The sequence below is a fragment of the Carlito syrichta genome, unplaced genomic scaffold (genome assembly GCF_000164805.1).
Source record: "Carlito syrichta isolate Samal-C Ts95f unplaced genomic scaffold, Tarsius_syrichta-2.0.1 Scaffold308105, whole genome shotgun sequence".
NCBI lineage: Eukaryota > Metazoa > Chordata > Mammalia > Primates > Tarsiidae > Carlito > Carlito syrichta.
Genome location: NW_007252201.1, coordinates 495,297 through 509,311, shown reverse-complemented (window position 1 = coordinate 509,311; position 14,015 = coordinate 495,297). Strand labels below are relative to the sequence as shown.

The 14,015-nt window shown below is 36.5% G+C and overlaps 1 protein-coding gene across 1 annotated transcript in view; it reads left to right on the top strand.

Annotated features, from left to right (window-relative positions):
* LOC103267340 (nuclear body protein SP140-like) overlaps positions 1-14,015 on the top strand; it is a gene marked incomplete at its 5' end in the record, with an annotated part of 86,860 nt that overhangs the window by 40,901 nt on the left and 31,944 nt on the right. The window contains 3 exons of the mRNA XM_021716003.1: positions 3,194-3,280; positions 10,931-11,047; positions 11,794-11,847. Of these exons, the coding sequence (XP_021571678.1) occupies positions 3,194-3,280; positions 10,931-11,047; positions 11,794-11,847 (258 nt within the window). The remainder of the gene's footprint in view (positions 1-3,193; positions 3,281-10,930; positions 11,048-11,793; positions 11,848-14,015) is intronic.

The following is a 14,015-nucleotide window of genomic DNA, read 5'->3' as shown; positions in this document are numbered from 1 at the left end:
ATTTTTATGCACACACAAAAGAAAAAGATTATGATAATATAGAGGATTCAGTGTATGTGGTTGTTGAAAGACTATTTTAAAATCTTGAGAATTTGTTCAATTTCTGTGTTCTGTGAGAATGGCTACATGATAATTGACATAGTCAAATGTAGAGAGGTCTGACTCTTCAGAAAAGGCTGACCCTCCATTGTCTTCAAGATTCAGTTAATCTTTTTGTCTTTTAGTCATTGATTTTTGAGTAATTATGGATACTTCATAACATTTTCTTTCTTTTTTTTTTTGAGTTGGAGTCTCACTCTGTTGCCCAGACTGGAGTGCAGTGGCCACTCCCAGCCACCGCAGCCTCAACCTGCTGGGCTCCGGCAATCCTTCTGCCTCAGCCTTCCGAGTAGCCAGAATTACAGGCGCGCACTACCACGCCCGACTAATTTTTAAATTTTATTTTACTGTAGAGATGAGGTCTCGCCTGCCCAGGTGGGTCTCGAACCCGTGGGCTCAGGCAATCCACTCACCTCAGTCTCCCAAAGGCGCGGGATTACAGGCTGAGCCACTGAGCCCGGCTAACATTTTCTTATAAGATATCACTTCTTTAGCCAGTAGATCACTGAAAAAATAATGTTTTTGTTTGCTTCAAAATTAGAGATTTTCCTTAGAAATTTTGTATCACTTTTTAGCCAGTTCAATGAGTAAATTAAAAAGTATCTAGATCTAGAAAATGTAAGAGAGATAATCTATGCACTAGATCAAAGAGGATGCACATATGAACTTTATATCCTTTATATCTTTTTTAAGACTTGATAGAGTTTGCTTGTATTCATTTTGCATTGCTGCATAACAAATCATCACAAATGCAGTGGCTTAACACAATACCTACTTATTATCTCACAGTCCTGCAGGTCAGAAGTCTGGGTGAGCTCAATTCAGTTCTCTCCTTAAGGTCTCACAGGCTGAAGCTAAGATGTCAGTCTAACTAAGATCTGGAAAAAAGATATTGTAATCAAGTTTATCTAAGTTGTTGACTTAATACAGTTCCTGGTTATAGGCTTGAGGTCACAGTTTTGTTGGCCAGGCTTCACTCTCAGCTCCTAAAAGGCCACTCACCTTCCTAGACACATGGCCACTCCATCTTCAAGGCAGTAATCATGTGTGAAATCCATTTTCCACTTTGAATATGACTTCTCTTCTTCTTCCAGCTGGAGAAACTTTTCTGCTTTTGAAGGACTCATGTGACTTGATGAGGCCCATCATGATAATCTCTCTTTTTTTAAGGTTTACTCTGCTATGAAACATAGCCTAATCATGGAGGTGATATCTCATTATGTTCATAGTCCCTCCTGGGATTAGGAAAAAAAATATTTGGGGGCCATTTTAGAATTCCGTCTATCACAATGAGGCTAAGGCAATCCTTAGAAACTAACTTTCCAATAAGCCATTGATTTTCCCAAGCAAATAATATTGGCTATCTTTATCAAATGGGACATTAAACAAAACTGAACATAAGTATACCAAAGAATTGCCTTTAGGTAACACAGAAGAGATTATAGTAATTGGGTTGGGTTAGGTGATACAGAGAATTGAGGTATGCCTACTTTGTTCATAGCTTGCAGACTTGAATAATGAGTTGTGTAGGTATATCTATGTTCAGCTCAACTATAAATAGATCATGTGTCAAAGAATTTTACAGGACTTCTAAAAGTAATCTTTCTTCTGTACATTTAATCTGGAAGTTTTATTTACAGAATAGATTTATTAAGATAAGGGCAAGAGTTAGAATCACAATGAAAGCACACAGAGAAAGTGAAAGCTTTGTCGGGGAGAGATAATGGCTCGGCTATGAATGTGGAAGGTGTGTTTACACATGAGTGGTACATTTGGTTCACCAACCAAGCAGAAACAACATAAAAGAGACATATGATTAACTACATGACAATAGTTGACTACAGATTTCATACTAAGTGAAACAATTTTCTTTCACAAATTGACAAGACACATGGTGCCTTCATGAGGGTTATGGTGAGGGACTCAAGACCAAGGGCAGTCAAACATCTTTGCACAGTTTGGCTACTCTCTGGAAGATCCACAACCCTTAGTTTTGGTGGCTAGCTTGGATTATCAGACCTTGCCCACCACTTTTTTGCTTTGAATCACTCTCTTCTATCATTTATAAAGCACAGGAAAATCAGGAACAAAAGCATGAGATAAACTTCTTAAAAAGTAGACACACAAAAAAGTTAGAGTAAATGAAGTAGTGGAAGTATAAGCTCATTAGTGGAGAGAATGTTTGCTAAATGCTGTACAACCAAACCAAAATATCTAATTATTTATAATTGATTGCATATCCATATTTAAATAATAAGATAAATTCAGAAATAAGAGCTCAGTGAAACAAGTCAGAGCTCACATTGTTGTTGAGACCAGTTCACTTGGCAGTGGATCAGGAAGATGATCTGAACTGGGCACAAATGGCCTGAGATTCATCCCTTCTGGTCCAAGGGCCCCCACAGGACACTCCCACACAAAAGTCTTCAAGGTGATCTTGGAACTGTAGTTTTGAAGGGCAAGGCCACCATTCATTATCTGAAGCTAAAAGCTGACATATTACTTGCTAAGTGAGGCATCTGATGGAAGGAATCCTGTGCTTATAGGACATAGGCGCTGTAAAAAAGGAAACTGCTCATTTTATAGAGTTTTGGGAAACATAGTTCAAAGACTGCAGACTTTCTGAAACAGGAGTGTTTATGAGTAGGTTAGTATTTAGCAACTGATGAAGGCCTTCTGGAGGGGGCTGCTGTTGATTGGCTGCTTTTAGACATGTGGAACTGCCACTGGAGGGCTGGCTTTCAGAAATGTGGTTAGTGATATAAGCAGTGTGGCCAAATCAGATGAGTTAAGATAGTTACTTTTTACTATTTTCAAAGAACAGTTTGCATTTTGGAAACAAAGAATGATAACAACTTTTTTACTCTCAGAGCTATAAGTAGAAAAATAAAATTAGAGAAAAAGAAGAATGAGATGCCAAACATGGGGAAAGCATGACTCTGTTATATATGTGATTATTAGAACAGGTATTTTTTTTTTCCAGAGAAAAGTCTTCTTAGCTCAAAATATCACTGTGTAGTATGACAGCACTGGGAACTCTTCCCTGGTCACTCTCTTGGGATCCATGGACAATAATTTTCTTGTTTCTCTTTAGTATCTGGTAAACTAGAAGATCGCCAAATGAATAAAGAAGGACAATCAACAGACCTTACTTCTAGGCTACTACACTGTGAAGGACCAGGTAATTATGACTAAAAAATAATGAAAAAAGAAACAGAATTCTAATAAAGAGAAAAATACAGGGCAGAAAAAAGGGGGACTTGAAGAGTCAAATATAAGGAGGAGCAATGAAAGAAGATTTCAGAGGAAAAAGTAACAAAGGGAGAAAAAAGGTTATAGAAAAGAGGATAATTGGGGCAAATGAAAAGTCTTCATGTGCGGGGGGCCAGCTCCTGCAGATATTGGAGGTCCCTGGTAGGAAAGATGACATCGGCGATTAAACTGGAGGGATAGATATTAGAAAGAAGAAAGAAAGAGACTGGACTCTGTCTAGTGCAGAAGAGCCATTTAATGAGACAAACCATAAGCCTTTTATCTTAAATTTTCATGGGTTAAATCACAAGACTTTTATGTGAGCACAAAGCCAGGTGGATGAGGGACGTCCCCCACCCACCAGGTGGTTCCTCAAGCATGAGGAAGGACAATCCCCAAATTATCTCACTGTTCCTTATGTTTGGTTAATGTTTCTCAAAAGCAATACAACAATTCTAACATCATAATATTTTAATAGTCAATAATTTTTAAAGTTTACGTATACACAACACCTAATGACTAACTTAAATCCTAATGCCTTTTTATTTTATGCTAATTTTACCTATACAATTGTTATAGAAACTCTTAATTATAGCTCAAACCAGTTCTTAAAGAATGTGACCCAGTCCAAAGATCCCGCTGGGCCATTTCTAGGAACAACTGATTACAATCTCTTAACAAAATGGCTATTCTAAAATCCTATATATCTATCTTAATTTTTGTAAAAGTTTTTAATTTCTAATCCTAATATATAAAACTGATCAACAGCAATAAAGCTTCTAAAAATAAAACCCAAATATAAACTGTAAATTGTACTAAAGCCAAAACCGCAAATGTAGAAAATGGGAACAATGAAATTTCTAAAGTTAGCTGTATTCTTATTAAACCTCAAAATATCATGTTTGATCATGCTTGAACTAACATAATTTCCTGATGTTAGCATGATCTATTCTACAATACTTTCTGTGAGTAAAATAAATTCAGTTTCTATAATAAGTAGAAAAACCCTACACTAATTGTAGCTAAAACTGGTTTAAAAGAATGCAGCCCAGTCCAAAGTATGCACTGGGCCCTTAGGAATGTGGCCCAGCCCAAAGTTCGTGCTGGGCATTTCTGGTAACTCTAGATAATCATCTATACCATCTAAAGCTGAAAACAGCTCTCCATACGTATATACTAATTTTACAAATATACTTTTAAATCTTATAAAGAAGCTTGTACCATATAGAAGGCTCCCAAATGTGACCTGAGTTTGAATTATATCTAATACCTAAGCCGAAACTGCAGTTCATGGGAAACAGGAAAAATGAGTTTCTAGAGTGAGCCATGCCTGTCACAGTCACAGAGCCTTCAGGTTAGGTCAGCAGAGTTCTTTTTGGCTAAGTGTGCTAAATAGAAAAAGGAAGTAGGGAATGGGGTCAACAGCTCCCGAACGCATCCTAGTGATCCCTAACACTCAGTGGGCCTCCGTGACCAGCTCCTAACATTTATGTATCACAATTTTGGCCCAGGAGCAGAGCAACCAGGATTTGGAAATGAGAAGTGTTTCTGCGTCATGTGTTTCTCAGAAGATGGGCCAGAAAACCCAGAAGCAAGGATGGAAAATGGCCAAGCATGTGGCATAAGGGGTAAGGCTGCCTGAGGACTGTAGGATGGGATAATTCAGTGGGTGCCACAGACCTTAGGTAGAGTGGAGGCAGGTGCTCCAGCCACCCAGATTTCTGTTCTCTGCATTTGCTTGACCTGAACCTTTGGGGGAATTGCAGGGAAGCAAGAAATCATTGTGAAGTCATGTTGAATATGGTGGGCTCTGTTTATTATCTATGGATGATGTAACAGAAATGCACTCTTTGAAATAGCAGTTATTGTATTTACTACATTAGTATAACAAGTTACACCCAGTCTTTCATGAAACCCAAGATAGCACAGTGAAATTTTATTGGTAGATAATAATGTCACTTTGTTACAAACTTAAAAGGCCTCACTAAAAGACAACTGATCCTGCTATTTAATGGTTAGGAGGCAAGACTTCAGATCTACTATTCTTGACCCATCACAAAGTTGTGATAGAAGCCCTCCAGTGTACCACTGGTTTACATAGTGGTTTCCTTTAAAATTTTACACACAACATTTTTTTTAATCCCTCACAAAAATCTTAAAACCTAAACAGGATAGGACAACTGCTTCTATCCCTGAAGAAACTGAAGTATTTTTCAGTCTTTATAAAAAATTTTAGAATTGTTCTGTTTTTATTTATTTTTTTAACTTTTTTCTTCCTTTTTTTTCATTTGCTTATATAAATTTATGGGACATACTTTTGTTACATGCATAGTGGTCAAGTCAGGGCTTTTAGGGAATCCATAACCCAAATAATGTACATTTTACCCAAATTTTCCATCATTAACCCCCTTCTGCTCCCTCACTTTTCCAAGTCTCCATTGTCTATCATTCCACTCTCTATGCTCATTTGTATACCTTTTTAGCACTCCTTTATGAGTGAGAACATGCAATATTTGTCTCTCTGTGTCTGACTTGTTTTACTTAAAATAATAACCTCCAGTTCCATCTATGTTGCTGTAGAACATATAATTGGTTGTTTTATGTGGCAGAATAGTATTCTCTTCTTCTCTCCTCTGGGATCTCCAACGTGTATCTATTAATAGGCTTTATGGTGTCCCACAGATCTCTAAGGCTCTGTTTATTTTTCTTCATTTTTAAAATTTCTGTCATCCAAATAAAATAGCTTCCATAATCTATTTTATGCTTCTTTCTTCCCTCATCTCATAGCTGTTTTTGGATCCCTATAGTTTTTAATTTCAGTTATTGTACTTTTTATCTGTATAATTTCCATTAGATTTCTTTCTTGGCTGTTCATATGCCTTCTTTTGAGAAATGTCTAATCATGTCCTATGCCCATTTTTAGTTCCTTGTAGATCCTGGATGGTTAGGCCTTTGTCAGATATACAATTAGCAAATACTTTTTACCAATCTGTGGGTTGTCTCCCTGCTGTCTTGATGGTTTCTTTTGCGTTCAAAAGCTTTTCTGTTTGATGAGGTCTCACTTATCTACCTTCTCTTTTGTGACATTTGCTTTTGGGGATTTGATCAAGAATTAGTTACCTACTCCATTGTGCATAAGTGTTTCCTATGTTTTCTTCTAGAATTCTTATTGATTGACATTTTACATTTAGGTCTTTGATCCATTTGGAGTTGTTTTTTGTATATATAGGCAGAGGTCTTGTTTTTGTATATAGGTAGAGGTCCTGTTTCATTCTGCATGTGGTCAGCCAGTTTTCCCAGCACCATTTGCTAAATAAGTTCTCTCCTCAGTGGTTGTTATTGATGGCTTTTTTGAAGATGAGTTGGCTGAGAGACTGTTTTTGCTTCCAGAATCTCTGTCCTATTCCATTGGTCTATATGCCTGTTCTTGTACCAGTACCAGGCTGTTTTAATTATTGAAACCTTATAGTACACATCTGGAAGTGTGATAACTCCCACTTTGTTCCTTTGCTGAGAATTGTTTTGGCTTCTCATGCTTTTTTGTTTCCATATGAATTTCTGTACTGTCATTTCCAGAATGGTGTTGGTAATTTGACAGATACTGTGTTGAATCTGTAGATTGCCTTGGGTAGGATGGATATCTTGACAATATTGATTCTTCAAATCATTGAACAAGGGATGTTTTTCATTTGTTTGTGACATCTTTGATTTCTTTTAGCAAGTGTTTTGTAGCTCTTGTTGTAAAGGTCTTTCTCTTCTGTGGTTATGTAGATGCCAAGGTATTTCAATTTTTTTGTGACTATCATGAATGGGATTGTGCTTTCTGTTTGGTTCTCTGCCTGTTTGTTTCTGGTGTATAGAAACGTAACTGTCTTTTGCACATTGATTTTGTAAACCAAGCCTTTACCAAAGTCATTTATCAGTGCAAGAAAGTTTTCGAGGGACTCTCTTGGGTTTTCAAGGTATAGGATTATATCATTCGCAAAGAGGGATAGCTTAACTTCCTCTTTTCCTGTCTGGATACTCCTGATTTTCTTCTCTTTCCTGATTGCCCTAGCAACAGGAGGGGTGACAGTGGGCAGCCTTGTCGTGTTCCCATTTTCAGGGGGAATGCTTCTAAATTCTGTCCATTGAGCAATATATTTTCTGTCAGTTTATCATAGATCACTCTTGCTGCTTTGAGGAATATTCTTTCTATGCCTAGGTGCTCAAAGGTTTTTATTAAGAAGGGATGCTGGATTTTGTCAAAAGCTTTTATTGCATCTAGTGATATAATTATGTGGTTCTTGTTTTTACATCTGTTGGTATATTGAATTACATTTATGGTCTTTCAGATGTTGAACCAGTCCTGCATTCCAGAAACGAATACTTGGTCATGGTGGATGTCTCTTGAGATGTGTTGTTGAATACAATTTGCTAGAATCTTACTGAAAATTTTTTCATCTATGTTCATCAAGGAGATTGTCCTGTAATTCTCTTTCTTTGTTGGATCTTTGCCAGGTTTGGGTATCTGTGTGATGTTAGCTTCATAAAATGATTTGGGAAGAGTTCCATCTTTCTCAATTGCCTGGAATACTTTCAATAAGATTGGATCAGCTCCTCCATGTATGTTTTGTAGAATTCAGTTGGAAAACCATCTAATTCAGGGATTTTTTTTTGTAGATATAATTCCTATGACAGAGTCGATTTTCTAAATAGTTATTGGTCTATTTAGGGTTTCAATTTCTTCTTGTTTTAACCTTGGAAGTTTGTGTGATGTCAGAAAGTCCTCCATTTCCTTTAGATTTTTGAGTTTATTTCCATTCAGGAGTGCATAGCAATCTCTAATAATCTTTTTCATTTCTTCAGGGTCAGTTGTTACTTCACCTTTTGCATTTCTAATTGTATTTATTTGGGTTTTCTCTCTCTTTTTCTTAGTCTGTCTGGCTAGGGGTCCATCAATCTTATTTATCTTTTCAAAAGACTAGCTTTTTGTATTGTTGATTTTTTCCATGATATTTTTGTCTTCTATGCCCTGCAATTGTTACTTTATCTTGGTGATCTAGATTCTTCTGCTAAAGTTAGGATTTTTGTGGGCTTGCCTTTCTAGCTCCCTTAGGTGATGTTAGGCTGCTTACTTGTGATCTTTCAGTTTTCTCAAAGTGTGTGTGTAGAGCTATAAATTTTCCACTTACTACTGATTTCATGGCATCTCAGAGATTCTGATAAGATGTGTCTTCATTTTCATTTGTTTCCAGGAATCTTTTAGTTTCTGTCTTGATTTCTTTATTGATCCCTAAGGCATTCAGCAGTATGTTGTTTAGTGCCCATGTCTTTGTGTGTTTTGGGGGGATCTTGTTGGTGGAGATATTTATTTTTATTCCACTGTGATCTGGGAAGATACATGGTATTATTTTGATCTTTCGGAATTTGTTTTTGCTTGATTTATGTGACTAGTCTTGGAGTATGTTCCATGTGCTGATGAGTAGAATGTATAATCTTTAGTTGTCAGGTGAAGTGTTCTGTAGATGTTTATTAAATTCATTTGGCCGAGCATTGAGATGAGGTTCCAAATACCCTCATTGATTTTTTTTGCCCTGATGGTCTATCTAGGGTTGTTAGTGGGGTATTTAAGTCTCCAATAATAATTGTGTGTGAGTCAATGTCCTCTTAGTTTACTTAGCGCTGATTTTTAAAACCTGGTACTCCTGTGTCATGTACATATATATTTAGGATGGATATTTCTTGCTGGTAGATTGAACATTTATCATTATGTAGTGTCCTTCTGTATCCTTTTTAATTTTTGTTAGCTTGAAGGCTGTTTTATCTAATATTAGAATAGCTACTCTTGTCTTCTGTTTTCCATTTGCCTGAAAGTTAATTTTTCAGCCTCTAACTTTGAGTCTGTAGGTGTCCTTTGTAGTGAGATGGGTTTCATAAAGGCAGCAGATTGTTGGAGCATGCTTTTTATCCAGTTTGTCACTTCATGTGTTTTTCAGAGGTGTATTTAGTCCATTCATACTTAGGCTGATTATTGAAATTTGAGTGTTTATCCCGGTCATAGGGCTCTTTGAAGGCAGTTTTGTTTTCTTTTAACTTTTGCATTAATATCTGCATGTGTTCTCATTTTTGTAGGTGCATAATATGCTCTGTTGACTCTGTGCTTGTCTGTACTCTTGTAAAGTTAATAGTCATTCTTTTCTCTCTTTTTTAATTCTGTGCTCAATACTTTCTTAAGCATCTCCTGTATAACTGGTCTGGAAACAGCATATTCTCTTAGGGATTGGATGTCTGGGGAAGATTTTAATTTTCTGTTGCTTATTAAGCTTACCTTGGCTGGGTAGGACATTTTTGGTTGAAATTGCTTATCTTTGAGAGCATTAAAAATTGGACTTTAATCCCTTCTGACTTGTAGTATTTCTGCAGATAAATCTGGTGCTATTCTGATTGGTCTTCCCTGGTAAGTCGTCTAACCTTTGTCTCTCACTACATTTTTTCTTTCATACTTATTTTGTGTCTATGGCTTGGTCTTCTTATATGATTCCTTGCAGGGATTCTCTGAATCCCTTGGCTGCATCTCTGGCAAGATGAGGAAAGTTTTCTTGGATGACCTCAAAGAATGCTTGTTTCCAAGGTGCTCTGTTTCTCTTTATGCTTCAGGGATACCAATCAGGCATAAGTTCAGCTTCTTGATATAATCACACATTTCTTGGGGGACTTGCTCCTTTTTGAGTTGTTTTTTCTATGTTTTTAACAGATTGGTTTATTCCATATTTTGATCTTTAAGCTCTGAAATTCTTTCCTCTGTCTGGTTAATTCTATTTTCTATGTTTGTCAGTTTATTATTTATTCCATGGATGGAGTTTTTAAATATCCATTATTTCAGAATTTTTTTTTTGAGATTGGTCAGCTTCATTAGAATTTCATTCAGTTTTGCTTTTTGCTTCTCTTGGTTCTTGTTCATTCTCTCCATGCAGTCTTTGATCTCTGTACTGTCTATTGAGGCCAGTCATTTTGGGAGATTTCCATTGTTTGTGCTCTGATGGCTAGTTTTTCAGGCTCTGTCTCCTTAAGACTCTAGGAGATACCTGTGTTTTTCTGTTGTTTTTTCCTCATTTGTGACAGATCATTATGTAGTATCCTTCTGTATCCTTTTTAATTTTTAAATTCTGTTACTCAGTGAGAGAGGGAGAAGCATTTGCTTCTGTTATTTGCTCCACCCCCTATCGTTCCCTGTGCAGAGTCTCTGAGTTTGTTTGATTTTGAAACAAGGCTGGGGGCAGGGAGCATAGCTCCTTGCAATTTTGAGAGCTGAATAAGGTGGAAGGATAAGGGAAACAACGGTTCAGAAACTACCTATGGGTTACAACATTCACTATCTGGGAAATGAGCCAACCAAGACTCACTCCCCACCACCTCACAATATGTCCATGCAATGAGTATGCATGTGCACCCCCTTAGTCTAAGATAAACTAAAAGAAAAGAAAAGGCAATGAAAGAAGATTCCAGAGGAAGAAGCACGAAGGGGGAGCCACAGAGGATAGAAAAGAGGATCACTGGGGCAAATGAAAAGTCTTCATGTATCACAATTTTGACCCAGGAGCAGAGCAACCAGGATTTGGAAATGAGAAGTGTTCCTGTGTCATGTGTTTCTCAAAAGATGGGCCAGAAAGCCCAGAAGCAAGGATAGAAATTGGCCAAGTGTGTGGCACAACAGGTAAAACTATCTGAGGGCTTTGGGATGGGGATGGCTCAGTAGGTGCTACAGACTCCAGGTAGAGTGGAGGCAGGTGCTCCAGCCACCCAGATTTTTGTTCTCTGCATTTGCTTGAACTGAGCCTTTGGGGGAATTGCAGGGAAGCAAGAAATTATTGTAAAGTCATATTGAATATGCTGGGCTCTGTTTATTATCTATGGATGATGTAACAGAAGTGCACTCTTTGAAATAGCAGTTATTGTGTTTACTACATTAGTATATCAAGTCACACCCGGTCTTTCATGAAACCCAAGATAGCCCAGTGAAATTCTACTGGTAGATAATAATGTCACTCTGCTACAATCTTAAAAGATCTCACTCAAAAGACGACTAGTCCTGCTACTTAAAGGTCAGGAGGCAAGACTTCAGATCTACTATTCTTAACCCAGCACATGGTTGTGATAAAAACTATCCAGCATATCACTGGTTTACAAAAATCTTAAGACCTAAACAAGATATGACAACTGCTTCTCTCCCTGAAAAACTGAAGTATTTTCAGCATCTTGCTAAAAAGAAAAAAAAAAGGAAGACCAGGGTCCATCCTAGACTTCTAGTTCACAGTTCAGTATGGTTTTTATTTCTTTAGAAGGAAGAGGGGAATGATTATCCAAACATTTTAATAAACTCAAGTCTTCTGTAATATGAATTATCCTAAGATTTGTAACTTATTAATTTCTGTTTCTTTACTACCACTTATTATTTTCTAGATACAGTGGATATTGGAAGCAACTCTACTTTGGGAAAAGCGAGGAGAAAAAGAAGTAATAATAAGTATTAATTTACTTGTTTTCAATGTTACAAATACATTTTTAATGTCAGAATTATATTTATTACTACCACTACTATTATTATTTACAATACTGTGGTGACAGAATGATGGCCTCCCAAAGGTGTACAAAATCATGCCTTACCACAACCTTGACCTCCTCCTAGGCTCAGGTGATCCTTCCAACTTAGCTTCCTGAGAAGCTGAAACTACAGGCTCATGACATCACACCCATATAGCGAATTTTTTTTTTTTTTGTAGAGACACGGTTTCTCTATGTTGCCCAAGCTTGTCTCAAATGCCTAGTTCAAATTATTCTCCTGTCTTGACATCCCAAAGTTCTGGGATTCAGGCATGAGCCATGATGTCCAGACTAAACAACAGATTTTCAATGTAGACAAAACAGCTTTCTATTGAAAAACGATGCCCTCTTGGACTTTCGTAGCTAGAGAAGAGAAGACAATGCCTGGCTTTAAAGCATCAAAAAACAGGCCAACTCCCTTGTTAGGAGCTAATGCAACTCTTTCTTTCAGTTGAAGCCAATACCCATTTACCATTCTTAAAATCCTAGACCCTTAAGAATTATGCTAATTCTATTCTGCCCATTCTCTGAAAATGGAACAACAAAGTCTGAATGACAGCACATGTTTACAGCTTACTGTTTTAAGCCCACTGTTGAGACCTACTGCCCGAAGAAAAAAATTTGTTTCAAAATATTACTATTCATGGACATTGCACCTGATTTTCCAGGTACATTGATTTAGATGTCTAAGGAGCTCTTGTGAAGATGTCTAAGGAGATTAACGCTGCTTACATCCCTGCAAACACACCATCCATCCATTCTATAGTCCATAGATCAAAGAGTAATTTCAACTTTCAAGTCTTAATAGTTAAATGTGTTTCACAATGCTGTAGCTACCATACATAGTGATTCCTCTGATGAATCTGGGCAAAGTTAACTGAAAGCCTTTTGGAAATGATGCCCCATTCTAGAAGCCATTAAGAACATTTGTGATTCATGGAAGGAGATTGCAGAAATGAGCAAATGCTCATTTGTCATTTACCAAACCTAGACTGAAAAGACAAAATGGGATAAAAATGAACACCTGTTAATGTTGATATTCTTGAGGTGGAAAACGTATTTTTGAATTTCAGTCTGGTTTCATATTGCAGAGATAACACTCATGATCTCTTACCTTTTTTATAGTAGCCATTGTAATAGGTGTGAGATGAGGTCCCAGTGTGGTTTTGATTTACATTTCCTTGATGATTCATGATGTTGAGCCTTTTTTCATATACCTGTTGGCCATTTATATGTCTTCTTTGGGAAAATGTTTATTTAGATCCTTGTATCTTCTCTGATAATATTAGCCTTTTAATAGTTAAATTTCAATTTGTTTACATTTATTGCGGTTCCAGATAAATGTGGACTTTTATCTTGTACATTATTGTTGATCTTTCTTTTTCTGTGTTTTTTGTGTCCCTTTTCCACTTTTTGATGGATTGATATAGAATTCTATATTCCCTCTTTTCCTCCTGCTGACTTAGAAATTGGAGATAAAATTTCTGTAATTTCCTTAACTATGCTACAATCCCAAATCATGACAAGATCTTATCATGGTTTCATTACAGATTAGATATGCCCATCTCTACCTTTTGGCTATTTTTGTTAATATTTTATTTTTAATTACAAATCTTGGAACTATTATTATATTATGTATTATCTTTTTGCTATTGATATTTACTTAAGTTTTAAAAATAATTTTATGCACTCACTATTGTCATTTTCTTTGGTTTTACTTTATGGCTTGCTGAAGTAAATCCTTTGGTTCTTTTAGTGACTGATCTTTACGTGGTAAACTCTCTAAGTGCTGCAGGTGCAAGTTTATCTTTATTTTGGAACTTTGACTAGGTTAAATATTCTAGGTTGACATTTATTTCTTGCCAGTACAATAATGTGTTTACTACATAGTCTTCTGAGATCTACTGTGTGGCTAATAAAAATTTAGTGTGTGTTGTAACTGCCACTTCTTGGTAAATATTCTGTCCTTTCTCCCTAAAATCTTTTTCTCACAACATTGAATCATGAAAAATTTTAAATATGCAGAATACTTAGGAGAATTTTATGGTAAATACCAATATTCACAATTAACGTTGTATCAT